We start from the raw sequence: 27,586 nt of genomic DNA, 5'->3' as shown, positions 1-27,586 counted from the left end.
ACTGCCACTCCTAACAATCCCTCTAGAAATATATAGCAATAGTAGATCTAATCAAAGACTGGGTATCTATCTGACTCCTCATATTTCTCTGATTTGATCTCTGCTGTGCTCTAATCAAAGACAGGGTAGATACAGTATCTGACTTAACTTATTGTTCTGACTCCCCTCATTGGTCTCTGCTCTTCTCCCAGATTCCTGTCAGCTCACACTGGACCCAAACACAGCAAACACACTCCTCTCTCTGTCTGAAGGGAACAGAAAGGTGACCTGTACAGACCAAGTCCAACCATATCCTGACCATCCAGACAGATTCACCACCTGGTACCAGGTGCTGTGTAGAGAGGGTCTGTCTGGACGCTGTTACTGGGAGGTGGAGTGGAGTGGTGATGTTATTACAGCAGTCTCATATAAAGACATCAGCAGAACAGGGTCAGATAATATATTTGGATACAATAACAAGTCCTGGAGTTTACAGTGCTCTAGAGGTGGTTATTATTTCAGACACAATAATGTTAAGACTAAAGTATCAGGCCCTCAGTCCTCCAGAGTAGGAGTGTACCTGGATCACAAGGCAGGTACTCTGTCCTTCTACAGTGTCTCTGACACAATGACCCTCCTCCACAGAGTCCAGACCACATTCACTCAGACCCTCTATCCTGGGTTTTATCTCTATAATAGTACTGCTGAGCTGGTTAAACTGTAGTAGGGTCCACATAGATACTAGTCATGCTGGTGTAGTCTATAGCTGAGCTGGTTAAACTGTAGTAGGGTCCACATAGATACTAGTCATGCTGGTGTAGTCTATAGCTGAGCTGGTTAAACTGTAGTAGGGTCCACATAGATACTAGTCATGCTGGTGTAGTCTATAGCTGAGCTGGTTAAACTGTAGTAGGGTCCACATAGATACTAGTCATGCTGGTGTAGTCTATAGCTGAGCTGGTTAAACTGTAGTAGGGTCCACATAGATACTAGTCATGCTGGTGTAGTCTATAGCTGAGCTGGTTAAACTGTAGTAGGGTCCACATAGATACTAGTCATGCTGGTGTAGTCTATAGCTGAGCTGGTTAAACTGTAGTAGGGTCCACATAGATACTAGTCATGCTGGTGTAGTCTATAGCCGAGCTGGTTAAACTGTAGTAGGGTCCACATAGATACTAGTCATGCTGGTGTAGTCTATAGCTGAGCTGGTTAAACTGTAGTAGGGTCCACATAGATACTAGTCACGCTGGTGTAGTCTATAGCTGAGCTGGTTAAACTGTAGTAGGGTCCACATAGATACTAGTCACGCTGGTGTAGTCTATAGCTGAGCTGGTTAAACTGTAGTAGGGTCCACATAGATACTAGTCATGCTGGTGTAGTCTATAGCTGAGCTGGTTAAACTGTAGTAGGGTCCACATAGATACTAGTCATGCTGGTGTAGTCTATAGCTGAGCTGGTTAAACTGTAGTAGAGTCCACATAGATACTAGTCATGCTGGTGTAGTCTATAGCTGAGCTGGTTAAACTGTAGTAGGGTCCACATAGATACTAGTCATGCTGGTGTAGTCTATAGCTGAGCTGGTTAAACTGTAGTAGGGTCCACATAGATACTAGTCATGCTGGTGTAGTCTATAGCTGAGCTGGTTAAACTGTAGTAGGATCCACATAGATACTAGTCATGCTGGTGTAGTCTATAGCTGAGCTGGTTAAACTGTAGTAGGGTCCACATAGATACTAGTCATGCTGGTGTAGTCTATAGCTGAGCTGGTTAAACTGTAGTAGGGTCCACATAGATACTAGTCATGCTGGTGTAGTCTATAGCTGAGCTGGTTAAACTGTAGTAGGGTCCACATAGATACTAGTCATGCTGGTGTAGTCTATAGCTGAGCTGGTTAAACTGTAGTAGGGTCCACATAGATACTAGTCATGCTGGTGTAGTCTATAGCTGAGCTGGTTAAACTGTAGTAGGGTCCACATAGATACTAGTCATGCTGGTGTAGTCTATAGCTGAGCTGGTTAAACTGTAGTAGGGTCCACATAGATACTAGTCATGCTGGTGTAGTCTATAGCTGAGCTGGTTAAACTGTAGTAGGGTCCACATAGATACTAGTCATGCTGGTGTAGTCTATAGCTGAGCTGGTTAAACTGTAGTAGGGTCCACATAGATACTAGTCATGCTGGTGTAGTCTATAGCTGAGCTGGTTAAACTGTAGTAGGGTCCACATAGATACTAGTCATGCTGGTGTAGTCTATAGCTGAGCTGGTTAAACTGTAGTAGGGTCCACATAGATACTAGTCATGCTGGTGTAGTCTATAGCTGAGCTGGTTAAACTGTAGTAGGGTACACATAGATACTAGTCATGCTGGTGTAGTCTATAGCTGAGCTGGTTAAACTGTAGTAGGGTCCACATAGATACTAGTCATGCTGGTGTAGTCTATAGCTGAGCTGGTTAAACTGTAGTAGGGTCCACATAGATACTAGTCATGCTGGTGTAGTCTATAGCTGAGCTGGTTAAACTGTAGTAGGGTCCACATAGATACTAGTCATGCTGGTGTAGTCTATAGCTGAGCTGGTTAAACTGTAGTAGGGTCCACATAGATACTAGTCATGCTGGTGTAGTCTATAGCTGAGCTGGTTAAACTGTAGTAGGGTCCACATAGATACTAGTCATGCTGGTGTAGTCTATAGCTGAGCTGGTTAAACTGTAGTAGGGTCCACATAGATACTAGTCATGCTGGTGTAGTCTATAGCTGAGCTGGTTAAACTGTAGTAGGATCCACATAGATACTAGTCATGCTGGTGTAGTCTATAGCTGAGCTGGTTAAACTGTAGTAGGGTCCACATAGATACTAGTCACGCTGGTGTAGTCTATAGCTGAGCTGGTTAAACTGTAGTAGGGTCCACATAGATACTAGTCACGCTGGTGTAGTCTATAGCTGAGCTGGTTAAACTGTAGTAGGGTCCACATAGATACTAGTCATGCTGGTGTAGTCTATAGCTGAGCTGGTTAAACTGTAGTAGGGTCCACATAGATACTAGTCATGCTGGTGTAGTCTATAGCTGAGCTGGTTAAACTGTAGTAGGGTCCACATAGATACTAGTCATGCTGGTGTAGTCTATAGCTGAGCTGGTTAAACTGTAGTAGGGTCCACATAGATACTAGTCATGCTGGTGTAGTCTATAGCTGAGCTGGTTAAACTGTAGTAGGGTCCACATAGATACTAGTCATGCTGGTGTAGTCTATAGCTGAGCTGGTTAAACTGTAGTAGGGTCCACATAGATACTAGTCATGCTGGTGTAGTCTATAGCTGAGCTGGTTAAACTGTAGTAGGGTCCACATAGATACTAGTCATGCTGGTGTAGTCTATAGCTGAGCTGGTTAAACTGTAGTAGGATCCACATAGATACTAGTCATGCTGGTGTAGTCTATAGCTGAGCTGGTTAAACTGTAGTAGGGTCCACATAGATACTAGTCACGCTGGTGTAGTCTATAGCTGAGCTGGTTAAACTGTAGTAGGGTCCACATAGATACTAGTCACGCTGGTGTAGTCTATAGCTGAGCTGGTTAAACTGTAGTAGGGTCCACATAGATACTAGTCATGCTGGTGTAGTCTATAGCTGAGCTGGTTAAACTGTAGTAGGGTCCACATAGATACTAGTCATGCTGGTGGTGATGGTCCCCAGATGTGATGATTTATTCTGCTCTGTTTTATGTACAATCCTTATTTTCTGACTGATTTGAATTTGTAGAGATTTAAGGTTTTCATATTTGATAAAATACAATGTCCATTTCCATGAATCATGATGTCTGGTGTTGATGTAACAACAGGTGGTCTTTTTAATCCACTATCCAGAGTCAGGAACAGATGAAGTTAGTTCTGCTACTGTTCAGTGATTAAATATATATACTTCTGTGAATATTTGAACCATTTCCTTCAAAAAATAAACTGCTCACATTCTGGAGATAAACTTTGTAAGGACTGTGTGTGTTTTTGTGTAAATAGTTTCTGAAAAAAGTGTCCAGCTCAAACGCTGATTGTTGTTGTAAATGAGCGTTCTAAATGAGGGTTCTAAAGGAGCTTTCTAAAAGAGCTTGCTAAATGAGCGTTCTAAACGAGGGTTCTAAATGAGCGTTCTAAATGAGCGTTCTAAACGAGGGTTCTAAATGAGCGTTCTAAACCAGGGTTCTAAATGAGCGTTTAAATGAGCGTTCTAAACGAGGGTTCTAAATGTGTGTTCTAAATTGAGAGGTAGCCTGACTGCCATTAGGTACCGAGATGAGATCCTCAGACCCCTTGTGAGACCATATGCTGGTGCGGTTGGCCCTGGGTTCCTCCTAATGCAAGACAATGCTAGACCTCATGTGGCTGGAGTGTGTCAGCAGTTCCTGCAAGAGGAAGGCATTGATGCTATGGACTGGCCCGCCCGTTCCCCAGACCTGAATCCAATTGAGCACATCTGGGACATCATGTCTCGCTCCATCCACCAACGCCACGTTGCACCACAGACTGTCCAGGAGTTGGCGGATGCTTTAGTCCAGGTCTGGGAGGAGATCCCTCAGGAGACCATCCGCCACCTCATCAGGAGCATGCCCAGGCGTTGTAGGGAGGTCATACAGGCACGTGGAGGCCACACACACTGCTGAGCCTCATTTTGACTTGTTTTAAGGACATTACATCAAAGTTGGATCAGCCTGTAGTGTGGTTTTCCACTTTAATTTTGAGTGTGACTCCAAATCCAGACCTCCATGGGTTGATAAATAAGATTTCCATTGATTATTTTTGTGTGATTTTGTTGTCAGCACATTCAACTATGTAAAGAAAAAAGTATTTAATAAGATTATTTCTTTCATTCACATCTAGGATGTGTTGTTTAAGTGTTCCCTTTATTTTTTTGAGCAGTATATATACTACTTTATTCATCTCAATACCAGAACAATATAAATACTACTTTATTCATCTCAATGCCAGTACAATATAAATACTACTTTATTCATCTCAATGCCAGTACAATATAAATACTACTTTATTCATCTCAATACCAGTACAATATAAATACTACTTTATTCATCTCAATGCCAGTACAATATAAATACTACTTTATTCATCTCAATGCCAGTACAATATAAATACTACTTTATTCATCTCAATAACAGAACAATATAAATACTACTTTATTCATCTCAATACCAGTACAATATAAATACTACTTTATTCATCTCAATGCCAGTACAATATAAATACTACTTTATTCATCTCAATAACAGAACAATATAAATACTACTTTATTCATCTCAATGCCAGAACAATATAAATACTACTTTATTCATCTCAATAACAGAACAATATAAATACTACTTTATTCATCTCAATAACAGAACAATATAAATACTACTTTATTCATCTCAATAACAGAACAATATAAATACTACTTTATTCATCTCAATAACAGTAGCCCACCAAGTACAATATAAATACCGATTGTAAATATGGTATTGGAACTGACCCCGTATAAATTACACAGTGTCCTACACATTGTAAATATGGTATTGGAACTGACCCCGTATAAATACTGAACAAAAATATTAAATGCAACATGCTACAATTTCAAAGATTTTACTGAGTTACAGTTCATAGAATGAAATCAGTCATTTAAATAAATAAATTAGGCCCTAATCTATGGATTAGACATGACTGGGAATACAGATATGCATCTGTTGGTCACAGATACCGTTAAAAGTTAGGGTTGTGGATCAGAACCAGTCAGTATCTGGTGTGACCACCATTTGCCTCATGCAGCGCGACACGTCTCCTTCACATAGAGTTGATCAGGCTGCTGATTGTGGCCTGTGGAATGTTGTCCGACTTCCTCTTCAATGGCTGTGTGAAGTTGCTGGATATTGGCGAGAACTGGAACACGCTGTCGTACACGTCTATCCAGAGCATCCCAAACATGCTCAATGAGTGACATGTCTGGTGAGTATGCAGGCCATGGAAGAACTGGGACATTTTCAGCTTCCAGGAATTGTGTACAGATCCTTGTTGACATTATCGTGCTGAAACATGAGGTGATGCAGGAGGAAGAACGGCACGACAATGGGCCCCAGGATCTCGTCACGGTATCTCTGTGCATTCAAATTGCCATTGATAAAATGCAATTGTGTTCGTTGTCCGTATCTTACCGTACGCAGCAGGTTAGGAGAAAAAAACGTATCAGGTTGTGATAATTAAGTTAAGGTTAGGAAAATGGTTAGGGTTAGCTAAAATGCCCCCCCAAAAATATTATATATACTTTTATGTTTCCACACCTCACAAGCTACAGACAACATGGAAAGCGGTAATATGTCTAGATGGGATACAGCTTTTGTCAAATTGACATCTAAGTATATTATATATTTTTGGTGTATTTTAGCTAAACTTAACCATTTTCCTAACCTTAACCTAATTATCATAACCTTTTTCTCCTAACCTGCTACGTACGTTCTCCTAAACTTACTACGAAAAGTGTTTTTTTTGTTTTGTTTGTTGACAAAAGCTGTATCCCATCTAGACTCAAAATCACAGTCCTCCCACAATCCTCTCCTTCCATTTTTAATCCCGACATCCACTGCGGTCTCCACCGGACAAGATGGCGGACAGAATAGGTACGTCGGTTGTCTGTAAAAAAATAAAATAAACGTTTACAGGTTTTAATTAATTTTTTTATTAATTAAACTGACATTTTCACTTCAGCATTTACATGCGAAACATTGTATTTTATTACATTTTAAAAAAGCGAGTTAGTTAATAATGTTTCTATGTTGTGTTTTTGAAGGCCGCGGTAAATCCATGGTTACGAGTCAAGTCAAGGAATTTACTGTCATGGTCATTAAAACGGACAAAATACAACTTTAAAAACAGCTTGGGTATATTACAAGGAGGAGAATAAGCGAAAAAAAACAAATAGAAATATATATATATTCCCTGACAGTTTCTCTAAAGGGTTGTAAAAATATTCAACTAATTTTACAGCGTTTTGCGTCCAGACGATATGCTAGGTGGCTAGGTATTTAGCCAGGTAAGTTAGTTAGCTGTTGTAATATTCATATGTGAATACATACTGAATTATAATTGGATGCATTTTACCGCCGTATCATACTGTGCGGTGATTGGTTAAGACCACCCAGACGGTTAGGTCATGGGCAGTTGATCGTGGTTGGAGATAGGCTAACATGTAGTTGTAACTAGTTAATAAAGAGTTATGTTAAGAAACATCCTGTGGTTCTGCGTTTTATTATTTTGTACAAAGCGTACAAAACAAAACAGCTGTATGTCTGTATTTGATTTGATATAATGTGGAATAGGTTTTCTATTTTTTGTTTTCTCATTTCTTTGGGAATAACCTCTGGCTGTTATGTTTTATATGTTACTGTTAAAATAAAAAGTTAGCTAAGCTAAGCTAGTTAGCCTGCAGGACTAGCCTCTTGCAATGCAGTCGGAGTTAGCAACGTTTTGTAGCTTGTCGGCTAATGACAGGCTAACTGGTTATGACAAACAGCCTTGTCTCAACATAACTCCCGTGACTTTGAACTAGCTAACTTTAGCTAACTATCATATATTTCGATATGCTAGGTGGCTAGGTATGTAGCCATGTTAGCTAGCTAAGCTAGTTAGCCTGCAGGACTAGCCTCTTGCAATGCAGTCGGAGTTAGCAACGTTTTGTAGCTTGCCGGCTAATGACAGGCTAACTGTCTCAACGACCCAGACTCAACATAACTCCCGGGACTTTGAACTAGCTACCTATTAAACCTTTTAGTTAGCTTATCTAGAGAACACAGTTTGTCAGTTAACTTATTGCATCTTTGTGGATTATGAGAATTGTACACAACTGGCTCAGGTCTCTCTAGTGAAATGCTAACAAGACATAGCATTCATTGTTACGAAGTTATATGGTTACTATCTTCGGTGGTGTGTTTATTGTGTGAGAGGGACGGCAGGTTTGTGTGTGTGTGAGAGGGACGGCAGGTTTGTGTGTGTGAGAGAGGGACGGCAGGTTTGTGTGTGTGTGTGTGTGAGAAAGAGAGGGACGGCAGGTGTGTATTTATTGTGTGTATACCAGGTGTGTATTTATTGTGTGTATACCTGTGTCCTTAGTTCCCGTGGGTAAGAGAGATGGCAGGTGTGTATTTATTGTGTGTATACCAGGTGTGTGTATACCAGGTGTGTATTTATTGTGTGTATACCTGTGTCCTTAGTTCCCGTGGGTAAGACGGATGGCAGGTGTGTATTTATTGTGTGTATACCAGGTGTGTGTGTACCAGGTGTGTATTTATTGTGTGTGTATACCTGTGTCCTTAGTCCCTGTGGGTAAGAGAGATGGCAGGTGTGTATTTATTGTGTGTATACCAGGTGTGTGTGTACCAGGTGTGTATTTATTGTGTGTGTATACCTGTGTCCTTAGTCCCTGTGGGTAAGAGAGATGGCAGGTGTGTATTTATTGTGTGTATACCAGGTGTGTATTTATTGTGTGTGTATACCTGTGTCCTTAGTTCCCGTGGGTAAGAGAGATGGCAGGTGTGTATTTATTGTGTGTATACCAGGTGTGTGTGTACCAGGTGTGTATTTATTGTGTGTGTATACCTGTGTCCTTAGTCCCTGTGGGTAAGAGAGATGGCAGGTGTGTATTTATTGTGTGTATACCAGGTGTGTATTTATTGTGTGTGTATACCTGTGTCCTTAGTTCCCGTGGGTAAGAGAGATGGCAGGTGTGTGTTTATTGTGTGTATACCAGGTGTGTGTGTACCAGGTGTGTATTTATTGTGTGTATACCAGGTGTGTGTGTACCAGGTGTGTATTTATTGTGTGTATACCAGGTGTGTGTGTACCAGGTGTGTATTTATTGTGTGTATACCTGTGTCCTTAGTCCCTGTGGGTAAGAGAGATGGCAGGTGTGTATTTATTGTGTGTATACCAGGTGTGTGTGTACCAGGTGTGTATTTATTGTGTGTATACCAGGTGTGTGTGTACCAGGTGTGTATTTATTGTGTGTATACCTGTGTCCTTAGTCCCTGTGGGTGAGAAGCGGCTGATGGAGGTGAACCTGGGTGAACTGGGCTCCTGGATGGGCAAGAGGGACTTCACTCCTAACGGACTCCTCGCCAGCATCCGCAATGGTTAGACTTCTGGGACAGTTATCACACACACACACACTCCTAACGGACTCCTCGCCAGCATCCGCAATGGTTAGACTTCTGGGACAGTTATCACACACACACACACTCCTAACGGACTCCTCGCCAGCATCCGCAATGGTTAGACTTCTGGGACAGTTATCACACACACTCACTCCTAACGGACTCCTCGCCAGCATCCGCAATGGTTAGACTTCTGGGACAGTTATCACACACACACACACACTCCTAACGGACTCCTCGCCAGCATCCGCAATGGTTAGACTTCTGGGACAGTTATCACACACACACACACACACACACACTCACACACACACACACACACACACTCCTAACGGACTCCTCGCCAGCATCCGCAATGGTTAGACTTCTGGGACAGTTATCACACACACACACACACTCCTAACGGACTCCTCGCCAGCATCCGCAATGGTTAGACTTCTGGGACAGTTATCACACACACACACACACACACACACACTCACACACACACACACACACACTCCTAACGGACTCCTCGCCAGCATCCGCAATGGTTAGACTTCTGGGACAGTTATCACACACACACACACACACACACACTCCTAACGGACTCCTCGCCAGCATCCGCAATGGTTAGACTTCTGGGACAGTTACCCCCCACACACACACACACACACACACACACACACAGAGTAACATGCTGTCTCCCCCCCCCCAGGCCATGACAGATATTACAACAAGTACATCAACGTGAAGAAGGGAGGTATCGGAGGCGTGGCCATGCTGCTGGTTGGATACGTGGCCCTCAGTTACCTCTGGGAGTACGACCACCTCAGTGAGTACTAACCCTGGTGGGAGTACGACCACCTCAGTGAGTACTAACCCTAACCCTGTGGGAGTACGACCACCTCAGTGAGTACTAACCCTGGGGGAGTACGACCACCTCAGTGAGTACTAACCCTAACCCTGGTGGAGTACGACCACCTCAGTGAGTACTAACCCTGTGGGAGTACGACCACCTCAGTGAGTACTAACCCTGTGGGAGTACGACCACCTCAGTGAGTACTAACCCTGTGGGAGTACGACCACCTCAGTGAGTACTAACCCTAACCCTGTGGGAGTACGACCACCTCAGTGAGTACTAACCCTAACCCTGTGGGAGTACGACCACCTCAGTGAGTACTAACCCTAACCCTGGGGGAGTACGACCACCTCAGTGAGTACTAACCCTAACCCTGTGGGAGTACGACCACCTCAGTGAGTACTAACCCTGGGGGAGTACGACCACCTCAGTGAGTACTAACCCTGGGGGAGTACGACCACCTCAGTGAGTACTAACCCTGGGGGAGTACGACCACCTCAGTGAGTACTAACCCTGTGGGAGTACGACCACCTCAGTGAGTACTAACCCTGTGGGAGTACGACCACCTCAGTGAGTACTAACCCTGTGGGAGTACGACCACCTCAGTGAGTACTAACCCTGTGGGAGTACGACCACCTCAGTGAGTACTAACCTTGTGGGAGTACGACCACCTCAGTGAGTACTAACCCTGTGGGAGTACGACCACCTCAGTGAGTACTAACCCTGTGGGAGTACGACCACCTCAGTGAGTACTAGCCCTAACCCTGTGGGAGTACGACCACCTCAGTGAGTACTAACCCTGGGGGAGTACGACCACCTCAGTGAGCCCTAACCCTGTGGGAGTACGACCACCTCAGTGAGTACTAGCCCTAACCCTGTGGGAGTACGACCACCTCAGTAAGTACAGACACTGTGGGAGTACGACCATCTCAGTAAGTACAGACACTGTGGGAGTACAGACACTGTGGGAGTACGACCATCTCAGTAAGTACAGACACTGTGGGAGTACAGACACTGTGGGAGTACAGACACTGTGGGAGTACAGACACTGTGGGAGTACAGACACTGTGGGAGTAGGACCATCTCAGTAAGTACAGACACTGGGGGAGTACGACCATCTCAGTAAGTACAGACACTGTGGGAGTACAGACACTGTGGGAGTACAGACACTGTGGGAGTACAGACACTGTGGGAGTACAGACACTGGGGGAGTAGGATACCATTCACCTCAAAGCACTGTGAAGGACAATCTGATCTGACGTTAACCTCTGTCCCCTCTCGCTCTCTGTCCCCACTTCTCCATTCTCCCTCTCTCCTTCTCCTCTCTCTCTCTCTCCCTCTCTTCTTCTCCTCTCAGAGCACGACCGCTGGAGGAAGTACCACTAAGCCCCTCCTCTCCTGACCCAGCAGGGCAGAGCCTGACCTCTGACCCCCTGGCTCCAGCTGTCTGTATTATACCACCGATGTGACCAATAATAAAATATAACTACTTCTAATATTTACATTTGATCTGCTGTGTTTGGAGGTTCATTACAGTGTTTGGATGTTTAATTTGCTAGTTGATATGACTGTGGACATAAATAAATGTTTTGTTAAATGGGGAAACGTTACAGTGAACTCAAATCTAATTTTTATTTGTCACATACACGTGTTTAGCAGATGTTGGTGTCTAGCTCTAACAGTACAGTAATATCTAACAATGAACACATCTCTAAAATAAATGTATAAATATTTTGATGCTCAATGTCACAGTGACAGACTAAGATACAGTATATACATTTGATGAATAATGTATAATTTGTAAACATTAAAATGGCCAGTGATTCCTAGTCTATGTATATATGGCAGCAGGCTCTAATGTGCTGGTGATGGCTGTTTATCAGTCTGATGGCCTGGAGATAGAAGCTGTTTAACAGTCTGATGGTCTGGAGATAGAAGCTGTTTACCAGTCTGATGGCCTGGAGATAGAAGCTGTTTACCAGTCTGATGGTCTGGAGATAGAAGCTGTTTAACAGTCTGGAGATAGAAGCTGTTTAACAGTCTGGAGATAGAAGCTGTTTACCAGTCTGGAGATAGAAGCTGTTTATCAGTCTGATGGTCTGGAGATAGAAGCTGTTTAACAGTCTGATGGCCTGGAGATAGAAGCTGTTTACCAGTCTGATGGCCTGGAGATAGAAGCTGTTTACCAGTCTGATGGCCTGGAGATAGAAGCTGTTTAACAGTCTGATGGCCTGGAGATAGAAGCTGTTTAACAGTCTGATGGCCTGGAGATAGAAGCTGTTTAACAGTCTGATGGCCTGGAGATAGAAGCTGTTTAACAGTCTGATGGCCTGGAGATAGAAGCTGTTTATCAGTCTGATGGCCTGGAGATAGAAGCTGTTTAACAGTCTGATGGCCTGGAGATAGAAGCTGTTTAACAGTCTGATGGCCTGGAGATAGAAGCTGTTTAGCAGTCTTTCAGTTCCAGCTTTGATGCACCTGTACTGACCTCGCCTTCTGGATGATAGCAGGCTGAACAGGCAGTGGCTCGGGTAATAACAAAGAAGAAATGTGTGTGCCTGAGGGGAAATTAACTTTCATACAGCCAAAAGGGGTGAGAAATTACACCCATATCAGTGGACAATTTGCACTAATGTAAATAAACATAATGATGGAACATATTACCTTTTGCTGACGTGATGAACCGCTAAGGGGACATAAATATTTACCATCTAAACCATGTGTGACCTCTCACCTCTCTGGATGTAGAAGTGTTCTTCCTAACCAGTCCCTCAAAACAGCGCTCTGACTGAGCTCCACCCTCACTGGGTCTTCAGAGGAGAGGAAGGCTGAGTAGGGATGGAAGGATGAATGGATCAGTCAGTCAATAAAGTGTAGAGCTGCTGTCTATGCTGTCTGACAAAATCACTATTTTAGTAGTTCATTAAAGTAAATAAGGCTTTATGACTGCTGAATACCAACTATCAATCACTTAGATCATGTATTTTCAGGTAGAGATACATCCTTGGGATGTCCCTAGCCCATTGAAGTTGACTTTTAAAATGGTTAAGGTAGGGGTTAAGGTTAGGGTTTAGGGTAGAGATGTCCCAAGGATCCCAGATAGCATTGACCATTGTGCATTCTTCTGTCTCTTTTACATAGCAGGTGATGAGTTCTGACTTCTGAACTTGAAAATATGAAATATCCTTATTATGTGAAATTGAATGAAACAATAATGTATGTTGATGGTCATATAATGTACAATATTCCATGATGTTTCTATATGATAACAATAGAGTAATATATTTAATATGATGTACAATATTCCATGATGTTTCTATATGATAACAATAGAGTAATATATTTAATATGATGTACAATATTCCATGATGTTTCTATATGATAACAATAGAGTAAAATATTTAATGTCATATACTATTTAACAGTTTCACTAATTCATTTTAATTAACTTAATCATTATGACACACCCCTCTCTATTGTCATTGGTTGCACTAATTGCACTGTTTGTCTACATAACCTGGTTCAAGTATTCATGACATCACCCTGAGGAAGGCACAGTGATGCTGAAACGTTGGTAAATACCCAATAAATTGCTGGGAGTTTATACATGGAGTGTGCGACTTTATTTTGATAGTTTATAGTTTATTCGCGGTTAGTCAGGACCTCCACACAAACTATTCTTCTGGGTGTGCGCCAGCTCATGTTTTTTAAGGGTAGGTAACAACACATCCGCCACACTGATCCTCAACACAGGGGCCCCTCTGGGTTGCGTGCTCAGCCCCCTCCTGTACTCCCTGTTCACTCATGACTGCACAGCCAGGCACGACTCCAACACCATTATTAAGTTTGCCGATGCCACAATAGTGGTAGGCCTGATCACCAACAACGATGAGACAGCCTATAGGGAGGAGGTCAGAGACCTGGCCGTGTGGTGCAAGAAAAACAACCGCTCTCTCAACATGATCAAGACAAAGGAGATGATTGTGGACTACAGGAAAAGGAAGACAGCACGCCCCCATTCTCATCGACGGGGCTGTAGTGGAGCAGGTTGAGAGCTTCAAGTTCCTTGGTGTCCACATCACTAACAAACTATCATGGTCCAAGCACACCAAGATAATCGTGAAGAGGGCACGACAAAACCTATTCCTCCTCAGGAGACTGAAAAGATTTAGCATGGGTCCTCAGATCCTCAAAAGCTTCTACAGTTGCACCATCGAGAGCATCCTGACTGGTTGCATCTCTGCCTGGTATGGCAACTGCTCTGCCTCCGATCGCAAGGCACTACAGAGGGTAGTGCGTACAGCCCAGTACATCACTGGCGCCAAGCTCCCTGCCATCCAAGACCTCTTTACCAGGCGGTGTCAGAGGAAGGCCCCTCCCCCCCACTCTCTGTTATCATCTCTGCATAGTCACTTTAATAACTCTACCTACATGTACATATTCACCGTCTCACCTCATACTGTATTGGAGCAGCAGCAGCTGACTGCCCGGTTCAACATCAGTTCACCGTCTCACCTCATACTGTATTGGAGCAGCTGACTGCCCGGTTCAACATCAGTTCACCGTCTCACCTCATACTGTATTGGAGCAGCAGCAGCTGACTGCCCGGTTCAACATCAGTTCACAGTCTCACCTCATACTGTATTGGAGCAGCAGCAGCTGACTGCCCGGTTCAACATCAGTTCACCGTCTCACCTCATACTGTATTGGAGCAGCAGCAGCTGACTGCCCGGTTCAACATCAGTTCACCGTCTCACCTCATACTGTATTGGAGCAGCAGCAGCTGACTGCCCGGTTCAACATCAGTTCACCGTCTCACCTCATACTGTATTGGAGCAGCAGCAGCTGACTGCCCGGTTCACCGTCTCACCTCATACTGTATTGGAGCAGCAGCAGCTGACTGCCCGGTTCACCGTCTCACCTCATACTGTATTGGAGTAGCAGCAGCTGACTGCCCGGTTCAACATCAGTTCACCGTCTCACCTCATACTGTATTGGAGCAGCAGCAGCTGACTGCCCGGTTCAACATCAGTTCACCGTCTCACCTCATACTGTATTGGAGCAGCAGCAGCTGACTGCCCGGTTCAACATCAGTTCACCGTCTCACCTCATACTGTATTGGAGCAGCAGCAGCTGACTGCCCGGTTCACCGTCTCACCTCATACTGTATTGGAGCAGCAGCAGCTGACTGCCCGGTTCACCGTCTCACCTCATACTGTATTGGAGTAGCAGCAGCTGACTGCCCGGTTCAACATCAGTTCACCGTCTCACCTCATACTGTATTGGAGCAGCAGCAGCTGACTGCCCAGTTCAACATCAGTTCACCGTCTCACCTCATACTGTATTGGAGCAGCAGCAGCTGACTGCCCGGTTCAACATCAGTTCACCGTCTCACCTCATACTGTATTGGAGCTGCAGCAGCTGACTGCCCAGTTCACCGTCTCACCTCATACTGTATTGGAGCAGCAGCAGCTGACTTGATCGTTGATACTAATCATCATGTTTGAATCTGAGAGTAAATAGAGCCGACTACACTCTAAAAATGAAGGGTTCAACTGGAGTTGTTCTCAGATCCCCTAAGAACCGTAGGGTTCTTGGTCAATGAAAAACAGCCCCAAAAGGTTCTTCAAAGAACTTGTTAGAAGGTGGGTTCATCGAGGAACCTCCGTTGTTGCTGGACTTCTTCCGGGAACTTCGCAATTACAACTGAAAACGATGGTGACAAGTTTGGATGCGACAACAGTTAAAAAGGTTAAGTTGGGTTGATGTTTGGCTCTGAATATGTCTCGAAATAATGTATTATAATAATATAACATACTAATAATAGTTTTCTGTGAATATCTTCCATAACGTTACTATAGTTAATGAACGTAAATATTAGAAAGCCGGGTTTGACCGTCGGCGTTGTATGAGCTACAGTACAGTACCGTTAGCTAGCTAGCTAACGTTATGTCCTAACTAGGCACAACTAGGTTTGGATTATTTCCTCAACTATATTCTTTCCCATATATTGTATATCGTTTCCATGAAGACAATATGGCTTTACACTCATTAACGTAAGTTTCCAATCTAGAGCAGTTCTCACTTTTGTGATAATGAACTAGCTAATGTTAGCTTCGTTAACTAACTAACTAACTAACTAAACTCCCCCCCAACTCCTCTCATACCAGGAAGAACCCCCCCCCCCCCATTTCAAATGTAGATTTACATGTATTTGAAATATAGTACCCGGACGGAGAAAATCCAATAAGCGTTTTATAGTTACATTGTTAGGGTAACTTACCCTAAAGTGGACACACTCCCATCAGTTTCTGAGATAACTGCTCAGACTTTGTAGACAGTTTAATAATGCTTAAACCTCATCTTTATCAAATGATCCATTAAAGATACCAACTCAAAGCCTACGTTCGTCTTACATATGGGTTGTTTAAATTATATTCCCAGTATTACTTCATCAAATCTCTAGTAATCATTATACACACATACAATTCATCATATGTTCATATATTCACAGAATCCATATAAAACGTAAGAAATTCTCAGGTAGTCACGACAACCATTCCATTTGCTTTTTCAGGGACTCTCCATAGCAACGAAGCATCTCTCCAAACATCCTCCCAGCAGAACCAAAAATAAACTTTAGTTTCCCAGACAATGACCATGGGATCCTCAACTGTTCTCTAACCTCCCAGAGACCACGGCAAAATCAAGCCTCCCAGGAACTATAGACCTTCCGCTGCTTTCTAAAATATCATCCCCCTCTCAATACCACCCTGTGATCTTCTATGATGGGCAGTGAAGGAACGGAACCCCAAGATAACGTTATAATAAAGCTCATTATCCACATGTCAATCATCTGATTAAGCATATTTCTATATGAGGAACTATAGATCTCTAGGAGGAACTATAGACCTCTAGGAGGAACTATAGATCTCTAGGAGGAACTATAGACCTCTATGAGGAACTATAGATCTCTAGGAAGAACTATAGATCTCTAGGAGGAACTATAGATCTCTAGGAGGAACTATAGATCTCTGTGAGGAACTATAGAGCTCTAGGAGGAACTATAGATCTCTAGGAGGAACTATAGATCTCTAGGAGGAACTATAGATCTCTAGGAGGAACTATAGATCTCTGTTACTATCCAAACATCAGATTATGACTCAGTCACACAACTCTCATACCACAGTCACACAACTCTCATACCACAGTCACACAACTCTCATATCACAGTCACACAACTCTCATATCAGAAAATATGAAATGGGGTCCAGGTTTAAAATAATTACATGTTTAAAACAATTACAGGTGCACCTTACTATCTTGTACTATATTATAAATGGTCTTAACTAGTAAACACAGATTCTAGTTGTCATCTCGTTCACACAGATTCTAGTTGTCATCTCGTTCACACAGATTCTAGTTGTCATCTCGTTCACACAGATTCTAGTTGTCATCTCGTTCACACAGATTCTAGTTGTCATCTCGTTCACACAGATTCTAGTTGTCATCTCGTTCACACAGATTCTAGTTGTCATCTCGTTCACACAGATTCTAGTTGTCATCTCGTTCACACAGATTCTAGTTGTCATCTCGTTCACACAGATTCTCGATATTTAACGCTAAATGACCAAACCCAGGGCATACCTGGCAGCACGTTTAAAATCATTGGAATTCACCACTTCTGAGAGTCACACAGACACTTTTCAGAATGAGGTCCTTCTTCCAATAGAGTTTAACCAGGTACCGTGTTTCACACAGAACCCACAGTCACCCTGGCCCCTCACCCCTACAGACCAATCCCCACTGTGATCAATTCAGTGTCAGGACAGCTCTAGGTCGCCCGCAACCGACCAATGATAGGTGTCTGAGTCGACTGACTCTCAGATCATCCTCCACTGACTCGGCCCTGTTCACGCCTCCAAGGTGCCCCCTCACACAGGAATACACACTCAGAGCCTACTGACTGGGCCCTGTTTACACCTCCACACAGGAATACACACTCAGAGCCTACTGACTGGGCCCTGTTTACACCTCCACACAGGAATACACACTCAGAGCCTCCTGACTGGGCCCTGTTTACACCTCCACACAGGAATACACACTCAGAGCCTACGAGGATTTTCTAAAAACTCCACTTTACGTGTTTCGCTCACCTCTCTTTTTTTTTTTAAACTACGTTTGAGATGTGGTATCCACTCGGCTCGCTGCCTCTCAGATCAAAGGTGGGTCCATTTGTTCTGTTCCTGAAGTGTGGTCTCCCTGAGATCCCAAGTTAGAGGGATCCCTGGTGCACCATTTACCCAGGTCATCAGGAGCGGTCACCAAGTGAAGATTCACATCCCAATCGCCAAATGTGGTGGTTAATTTCTTTAATATCAAATGAGGAGACAAACTTATCACACAAGTCAGAGTTACTCTAAAACTAAATCTTTATTCACTTATAAGGCAGCAGGTCAATACAACACACACATTAAAAGAGAATCGATTGAGTGTTCTACGATAATGATGGCTGGTAGACGAATCACCCCCAGATGATTCATTGAGAGATGAATCACCCCCAGATGATTCATTGAGAGATGAATCACCCCCAGATGATTCGTTGAGAGATGAATCACCCCCAGATGATTCGTTGAGAGATGAATCACCCCCAGATGATTCGTTGAGAGCCATGAGACAAAAGTACAAAGGTCTTTTAAAGCCAAGATGCACCCCTTTCAACCTACATGACCAACAACAGATGTATAGAACGGGTCACAAGGTTAAGATTTGTATGAAAGATACTTATAATTCTCAGCAGACAGTATCTGCTGTAGAAACAGTACTCTTTGTGTAGAGACCAGGGTCTGGCCCTGGGGTCATCTCTCCCTGGTACCATATCGAACAGAAACATTAACTCGTGCTCTGGAATGCGGTCTCTTTAGGTTTTATCACCCAAAAGACATTGTAAATCTCCTGTCAGTGTTTTCTCCCAGAGGCCCATCCTCAGTAGAACACACAGACACAATAGTTCTAAGAACCCTCCATTCTGTTGCATAAAACAACCATTTGATGCAATAAAAGTATAATAACATAATCTTGCAATTTTGCTCTCACAGTGTCCACTGAAAGTTGACTAGTAACAACAACTGGGACCTAAAAGACACCCACCATGAGACCCACTAAATCTGCCCAAGAAGAGGCAAACAAAAGAAAAACCCACACCAAACTTAAAGACAGGAAGCAAACCAAAAAGGTAGAGCAACTAAAGGTGTTGACTCTCCACATGTATCAAGATAACTGGAGCACTGGGCCAGACACTCTTAAATAGAACCTGGACCAGCTCAGGTGAAACACCTTCCCACTAACGAGATGGACAAGCCAGCACAGGTGTAACACATACTGACTAACGAGGTGACACCAATCAGTGCGTCCTACGTGCTAACGAGCTAGACGTGCTAACGAGCTAGACGTGCTAACGCGCTAGACGTGCTAACGCGCTATACGTGCTAAAGTCCAACCTCAAAACATAAAAAGGAAAAACCAAAGAATAACACTTTAGAAGTTTGCTCACCATCAACAGAAAACAACTTCCATTTCACATTATAATCAACTACAATGCTTCACCTTCACCAATATAAACATGGTGTCTACTGGCTGTCAACAATTAAAAACACGAAGAAACATATTTCTAGAACCTTATATTTTTCCCCCACTAGCTTCTAGAACTCTCGTCTTCCTAAAACCCACTAGCTTCTAGAACTCTCGTCTTCCTAAAACCCACTAGCTTCTAGAACTCTCGTCTTCCTAAAACCCACTAGCTTCTAGAACTCTCGTCTCCTTGGAACGAGCCCAAACAAAACTCATCTCCAATACGGAAAAGCCGTCAAAATAAATTGTGATCCATGGCAACGCACTGGCTAAACGCAAAACACAACACTTTTTGACTGCCTACCCATGTGAGAATGAACCCTGATATTCTAAAAGCAGGGCAACAATGTCAATATAATTGTACCAAAAAATTGTCAGTTGGTTGCATAAATAAATATCATTACTAAATGTTACATGAAATGTAAATATGAAATATTTGGTTGCATAGTGTTATTTTCAACAGCTTTTCAATGACATGTTGCTAGGTGGGATATCCCCAATGTCAAAACACAGTTTTAACGTGTCTAAATCAATAACCAATATGCATAAACAGTTTGTGATAAATTGAAAACCTAAACATAACATGTGCTATATACACAAACATCTGCCACAATAATCATATTACTTAAACAAGCACCTTATAAACTGCACAAGCACCAGAAACGCTGTTGTTTTGACAAGTAGCAATAAATCACTGATATCGATTAAGGGGGGAAATCAGGTTGTACGTGATGTTGAAACTAACACAACTAAAAAAACACATGGAAATGGGAGATATATTTTACCTCACTGGTTAGAGGACAACCTGCAGAAGACAGTCAGCCACATTTTGGAGTGATGCATTTAAATTTAGGGGTCGCTAAACAAAGGAACACAACACTTATTTGTCATAACTCATCGCTAAAATCAATTGTGTGACAGGAGGGAGATGAAGTTGCACGTCCTGTTAAAACAGCTAAAAAACCACACGGAATCTGGGAATAATGTGTACATCCCTGGTTAGAGGACAACTTGTAGAAAACAGCTAGCTACATTTTGAAGTGTTGCATTTTGATTCCAGTGGGTCACTAACGTGGTAAGTGTAACACAACTCTTTTTGTGTTAGTCACTTTTTGTTAAATCACATAAATAGTAACTCTTCCATTTCAGAGCCTGGATTTTCCCCCTGAGGCTAATATCCATATCATGCTGAAATCAATAGAACAGGGGACAAACGTTTAGGGTTCTACATTGTGACATCATTAAAATACTCCTACTAAAATGTTTAAACATTCTACATTGTGACATCATTAAAATACTCCTTCTACAATGTTTAAACATTCTACATTGTGACATTAATTCATTGATATCATGAAACAACTCCATGTATTTTCTGATGTTTGATCAGAGATTGTTTATCAGAGTATCTCTTCCCACATTGATCACAGCTATGAGGTTTCTCTCCTGTGTGTTCTATGGTGTACCTTCAGACCACTAGAACTAACAAACCCCTTCCCACATTGATCACAGCTAAAAGTATTCTCTCCTGTGTGTGTTCTATGGTGTATCTTCAGCTGTCTAGATGAAATAAAACTCTTCCAACATTGAGTACAGCTATATGGTTTCTCTCATTTCTCTCTTGTGTGTGTTCTCTGATGTGATATCAGGCTTCTTGACTGGGTAAAACTCCTTCCACATTGATTACAGCTAAAAGCTTTCTCTCCTGTGTGTGTTATCTGGTGTCTCTTCAGAAAGCTAGAATGAACAAAACTCTTCCCACACTGAGTACAGCTAAAAGGTGTCTCTCTTGTGTGTGTTCTCTGATGTGATATCAGGCTACCTGACAGGGCATAACTCCTTCCACATTGATTACAGCTAAAAGGTTTCTCTCCTGTGTGTGTTCTCTGATGTGATATCAGGCGACCTGACAGGGCATAACTCTTTCCACATTGAGTACAGCCAAAAGGTTTCTCTTCAGTGTGAATTCTTTGATGTATTTTAAGTTTTACTGAGGAGTTTAATCTTTTCCCACAGTCAGAGCAGAAGTAAGATTTCTTCCCTGTGGGTCTCTGAAGGTGTTTCTTGAGGAGTTCTGATCTGGAGAGACTCTTCTCTGCCTCGTCAGCATCATGAGGTTGTTGAGGCTCCCCAGAGGATCCACGATAGTCCCGTCTCTCTCCTGTGTGAACAACAAAGTCATACAGATGGTTAAATGCACACAACAGCAGAAATCCACTGTTTATTTGAGGTAAAAAGGGATGACCAGAGAGTACCCATGAAGTTGTACAACAATTGACAAGACAGTCAAGACCTAAGCAGTGTGCCAGACGACTTTTGGCCTCCAATATAGGCCCCTTTCTGTGTTTGCTAAAATTGCAGTGATGCACATGCAATTTGGTAGTAGAAACTCCTCCATTCTAATGAGGAAACCACTAGTTATGGATGTAGTATATCTGGTAATGAGGAAACCACTAGTTATGGATGTAGTATAACTGCTAATGAGGAAACCACTAGTTATGGATGTAGTATATCTGGTAATGAGGAAACCACTAGTTATGGATGTAGTATATCTGGTAATGAGGAAACCACTAGTTATGGATGTAGTATATCTGGTAATGAGGAAACCACTAGTTATGGATGTAGTATATCTGGTAATGAGCAAACCACTAGTTCAAGACAGGCAGTAATAAAGCCTCTCTTGAAAAAGCCAAACTTTGACCTAGAAAATATAAAAAACTATCAGCCTATATCGAATCTTCCATTCCTCTCAAAACTTTTTGAAAAAGCTGTTGCGCAGCAACTCACTGCCTTCCTGAAGACAAACAATGTATATGAAACGCTTCAGTCTGGTTTTAGACCCCATCATAGCACTGAGACTGCACTTGTGAAGGTGGTAAATGACCTTTTAATGACTCAGACCGAGGCTCTGCATCTGTCCTCGTGCTCCTAGATCTTAGTGCTGCTTTTGATACCATCGATCACCACATTCTTTTGGAGAGATTGGAAAGCCAAATTGGTCTACATGGACAAGTTCTGGCCTGGTTTAGATCTTATCTGTCGGAAAGATATCAGTTTGTCTCTGTGAATGGTTTGTCCTCTGACAAATCAACTGTAAATTTCGGTGTTCCTCAAGGTTCTGTTTAAGGACCACTATTGTTTTCACTGTATATTTTACCTCTTGGGGATGTCATTCGAAAACATAATGTTAACTTTCACTACTATGCGGACGACACACAGCTGTACATTTCGATGAAACATGGTGAAGCCCCAAAATTGTCCTCGCTGGAAGCCTGCGTTTCAGACATAAGGAAGTGGATGGCTGCAAACTTTCTACTTTTAAACTCGGACAAAACAGAGATGCTTGTTCTAGGTCCCAAGAAACAAAGAGATCTTCTGTTGAATCTGACAATTAATCTTGATGGTTGTACAGTCATCTCAAATAAAACTGTGAAGGACCTCGGCGTTACTCTGGACCCTGATCTCTCTTTTGAAGAACATATCAAGACTGTTTCAAGGACAGCTTTTTTCCATCTACGTAACATTGCGAAAATCAGAAACTTTCTGTCCAAAAATTATGCAGAAAAATGTATCCATGCTTTTGTTACTTCTTGGTTGGACTACTGCAATGCTCTACTTTCCGGCTACCCGGATAAAGCACTAAATAAACTTCAGTTAGTGCTAAATACGGCTGCTAGAATCCTGACTAGAACCAAAAAATTGTCATATTACTCCAGTGCTAGCCTCCCTACACTGGCTTCCTGTTTAGGCAAGGGCTAATTTCAAGGTTTTACTGCTAACCTACAAAGCATTACATGGGCTTGCTCCTACCTATCTTTCCGATTTGGTCCTGCCGTACATACCTACACGTACGCTACGGTCACAAGACGCAGGCCTCCTAATTGTCCCTAGAGTTTCTAAGCAAACAGCTGGAAGCAGGGCTTTCTCCTATAGAGCTCCATTTTAATGGAATGGTCTGCCTACCCATGTGAGAGACGCAGACTCGGTCTCAACCTTTAAGTCTTTACTGAAGACTCATCTCTTCTGTAGGTCCTATGATTTAGTGTAGTCTGGCCCAGGAGCGTGAAGGTGAACGGAAAGGCTCTGGAGCAACGAACCGCCCTTGCTGTCTCTGCCTGGCCGGTTCCCCTCTCTCCACTGGGATTCTCTGCCTCTAACCCTATTACAGGGGCTGAGTCACTGGCTTATTGGTGTTCTTCCATGCCGTCCCTAGGAGAGGTGCGTCACTTGAGTGGGTTGAGTCACTGACGTGGTCTTCCTGTCTGGGTTGGCGCCCCCCCTTGGGTTGTGCCGTGGCGGAGATCTTTGTGGGCTATACTCGGCCTTGTCTCAGGATGGTAAGTTGGTGGTTGAAGTTATCCCTCTAGTGGTGTGGGGGCTGTGCTTTGGCAAAGTGGGTGGGGTTATATCTTTCCTGTTTGACCCTGTCCGGGGGTATCGTCGGATGGGGCCACAGTGTCTTCTGACACCTCCTGTCTCAGCCTCCAGTATTTATGCTGCAGTAGTTTATGTGTCGGGGGGCTAGGGTCAGTCTGTTATATATGGAGTTTTTCTCCTGTCTTATCCGGTGTCCTGTGTGAATTTAAGTATGCTCTCTCTAATTCGCTCTCTCTAATTCTCTCTCTCTTTCTCTCTTTCTTTCTTTCTCTCTCTCGGAGGACCTGAGCCCTAGGACCATGCTTCAGGACTACCTGGCATGATGACTCCTTGCTGTCCCCAGTCCAACCTGGCCGTGCTGCTGCTCCAGTTTCAACTGTTGTGCCTGCGGCTATGGAACCCTGACCTGTTCACCAGACATGCTACCTGTCCCAGACCTGCTGTCCCAGACCTGCTGGAACCCTGACCTGTTAACCGGATGTGCTACCTGTCCCAGACCTGCTGTTTTCAACTCTCTAGAGACAGCAGGAGCAGTAGAGATACTCTCAATGATCGGCTATGAAAAGCCAACTGACATTTACTCTTGTGGTGCTGACTTGTTACACCCTCGACAACTACTATGATTATTATTATTTGACCCTGCTGGTCATTTATGAACATTTGAACATCTTGGCCATGTTCTGTTATAATCTCCACCTGGCACAGCCAGCAGAGGACTGACCACCCCTCATAGCCTGGTTCCTCTCTAGGTTTCTTCCTAGGTTCTGGCCTTCCTACGGAGTTTTTCCTAGCCACTGTGCTTCTACATCTGCATTACTTGCTGTTTGGGGTTTTAGGCTGGGTTTCTGTACAGCACTTTGAGATATCAGCTGATGTAAGAAGGGCTATATAAATACATTTGATTTGATAAATTGGTTGAGAACTTGTTGGAGGCTATTTTGTTGCAATACCCATCTATGTTTAAAACCTGTTTTCTCTACAGGATGTTTCTGATCTGCCAAGGGCCTGGGGGAATGAGAATGGCCAAGACCATTGTGTAAAAGGGGAGGAGTTGTGGTTTGTATGACTAACAATGTAGGCAGAGGAAGGTTGAGACCGGATTGTCATAGGTAACAGTAATGCCTCTGGCTCGGATGTACATGCATGGACGTGCACATCGTACCCCCTGGTTTAGCACCTCATGAAATACTCACAGAAAGACCCATGGGAATCCTAAACACCCCGTTCCCACAGAACAGTTTGACACTGACGGGTTGCGAGGATCAAATGGTAAGCTACTGTGCTGCACTCAACAATGTTCTGAAGTCTATTTTCCCCAGGATAAAAGTGGCTTTGCCTGAACCAAAAGGAGGACAGCTCCACAAATTGCAGCCAGGAGATTGAGTGATCAACAAAGACCACCGCAGAAAGAATTGGCACCAACAGCGCTGGACTGGTCCATTCCAGGTGCTCCTGATGGTTGACGTGGGTTCACGCAAGCCACTGCAGGAAAGTGCCCCACAACCCAGACGAAGATGTACCAGCCGATGAATCGTCATATGTGACCCCAGTGGCCATAGAAAGACCAGGACCGGACTCTATGCATCATTTCTTTTGCTTTCGTGGTCAGTCTTTTCATTGTTAGCTGTTGTCTGGGCCCTTGGAGAAGTGACAACAATACAACTGAAGTATACAACACCAGCATAGTCCCACGGTGGGACTTAAATAACAGCCGCTCCAGCTCAAGCCAATGGCTCAGGACGGGAGTCCAGCTAATAATAGCTGCCCGTTGTTTAAGAAGACAGAGATGGATGCATCGGCGTGATGATTGTCCTCTTTGTACAGATGAAGAGTGTACTTCTGTAGAACTGTTTTCATTGTTTAATGATTCCCTGTTTTGCACCATGTGAAGGTAAAACACTCAGTGGCTCAACAGAAGCCATTTACACAGATAATGTACTAGTGTAAGAAAAATCCCCCCCAATGCTTTAAGTTTTGCTTAGATTATGGCATTATTGACTTATCTTATGAATTATTACTCACATGCTTACTTGTAATTTTGTATTAGGTTGAGATTAGTATCAAAACTGTCGAATATAGTGGTAAAATTACAAACTCTATTAGGCACATCATTTATATACACCTTAAATCTAAACATTTCCACTGTCTGTTTCTCTCATGTAAGAAGAAGCCAGTGTTTTCCCTCTCTTGTTTCTCAGTAACTTAGTCACGTGGCCAAAGACAAAAGGGCCGTCTGAGAGTGACCAGTTTTTTGGTCCATCCTGTTCTTTCCCTATCTTTCAAGGGTACAGCTGTGTGGAGATATGAAGACAACAGAGGCTAGCTTGAGCAGCAGCGACAATTCTATCAGCAGAAAGAAGTAAGAAAACTGGCATTATCACTTGTTTGTACGCTCTGCCCCCACCATGATCTCACACACCTGCTAAACTCCCACATAGAGAAAAGAGGTTGTATTTTCCTATAAAGGCTGAGACCCAACTCTTGTTTGTTGGGCTTTTGACTGTTGCACCTGTTGTGCGATTATTAACCAGCTCCCTTTCATGCAAATCTTATTTTATTTTAAATAGTTGTTTCGAGGAATCTACTGTCTCTATCTTCCTTTCTGGTTAGAATTTCCACGACAACTTCCTGTGAAGCAACGGAGAAAGAAAAGGAGAGATTAGACTATAAGGCACCATCTCAAATGACCCATAGGTCACTACTATTTACCAGAGCCACATAGTACTATGTGTTTACTATATGCAGACTGGAAGCAGTGGTGCTCTCTTGTGGATGACTTATGTGGCTCTGTAAGTCATTTAGGAAATAGAATTGTAACTAAATATACATTTGAGATGAAGCCTTATACAACGCAGGGATTTTTCTGCCACAGAAACCCTTGGGGGGGCTGCCTAAAATTATTTTTGGGACGCTTAAGTCCAAACTGTAATTTTATTTATAATAAAGTATGTAAAAAGGACAATGGACCTACAAGCATGTATGTTTTAGTAATATAATATTTGTGAAATTCCAAAAAGAATGAATTTAACAGTATTGATATTGTTTTTAAGTTTGAGCAAAATAACACAGCACTTGCCATGGCAAAATGCATAGAATTGCAGGAAATTAACTTTAAAACTGCAAAAATGCATCTTGGCTCCATGCAAATTTGCATGGAAATTGTCTTAAAAATGGCGATAAAAAAAACACAAATATGGCAGCCTTTATAAATTCAGCTGTGCCGACTGCGCCAAATGCCGCGCCCTACCACGCCCCCCTGTCCCACCCACCACCCTAAGCCCCGTTTTGATCCAGAAAAAAACCCTGCAATGTTCAATCACAGTGAAGTTTCTGCACTACTTGTGAGGTCACAGCCAAGTTTTTTGCACTTCCTGCGAGGTCACAGAGGCAGATGAGCACTTCCTGTGAGGTTACAGTGCTTTCAGTGAGAGCCCTCAGTCATTAGAGGTTCTGAATTGAATTGTAAACAGGGTACACAGTGAGGACTGCGACGGCCCCCTACCAAGTCCAGCAAACAATAAATAAAACGTGCCTTTGTGCCCCACGGGTGAGTAGGGTGGGGGGATGTGACGGTGTTTGGACGATGAGGA

General features: G+C 43.1%; 2 protein-coding genes and 1 pseudogene across 4 annotated transcripts in view; 2 read left to right on the top strand and 1 right to left on the bottom strand.

Moving 5' to 3' along the window:
- Positions 1-3,952, top strand: part of LOC145876002 (tripartite motif-containing protein 16-like) — a 14,661-nt pseudogene extending 10,709 nt beyond the window's left edge. The window contains exon 6 of the transcript XR_014391392.1: positions 192-3,952. The product of XR_014391392.1 is annotated as a tripartite motif-containing protein 16-like (transcript). The remainder of the gene's footprint in view (positions 1-191) is intronic.
- LOC123733417 (uncharacterized) overlaps positions 1-27,586 on the bottom strand; it is a 522,315-nt gene that overhangs the window by 190,835 nt on the left and 303,894 nt on the right. The window lies entirely within an intron of this gene.
- LOC123732677 (ATP synthase F(0) complex subunit f, mitochondrial-like) lies at positions 6,539-11,501 on the top strand. 2 transcript variants are annotated; one of them, XM_082971771.1, is made up of 4 exons: positions 6,539-6,622; positions 9,023-9,130; positions 9,849-10,001; positions 11,350-11,501. In XM_082971771.1, exons 1-3 carry the CDS (start codon positions 6,607-6,609, stop codon positions 9,974-9,976), a joined length of 252 nt encoding a protein of 83 aa, XP_082827897.1. In that variant the 5' UTR covers positions 6,539-6,606; the 3' UTR covers positions 9,977-10,001; positions 11,350-11,501. The 2 variants fall into 2 exon arrangements, with proteins under 2 accessions (XP_082827897.1, XP_045567891.1); XM_045711935.2 differs by having other exon boundaries at positions 6,582-6,622; positions 9,849-9,965.

Source organism: Salmo salar, unplaced genomic scaffold (assembly GCF_965601325.2).
Source record: "Salmo salar unplaced genomic scaffold, fSalSal1 ptg000417l, whole genome shotgun sequence".
NCBI classification, from domain to species: domain Eukaryota; kingdom Metazoa; phylum Chordata; class Actinopteri; order Salmoniformes; family Salmonidae; genus Salmo; species Salmo salar.
The sequence above is the reverse complement of the archived record's forward strand: the minus strand, read 5'-3'. Positions and strand labels throughout refer to the sequence as shown.

Excerpts from the sequence above, each read along its gene's own strand:
- LOC123732677 (XM_045711935.2), top strand. Across the intron at positions 9,131-9,848 it reads CCTCGCCAGCATCCGCAATG|GCCATGACAGATATTACAAC; the intron begins GTTAGACTTCTG and ends CCCCCCCCCCAG. Across the intron at positions 9,966-11,349 it reads CTGGGAGTACGACCACCTCA|AGCACGACCGCTGGAGGAAG; the intron begins GTGAGTACTAAC and ends TTCTCCTCTCAG.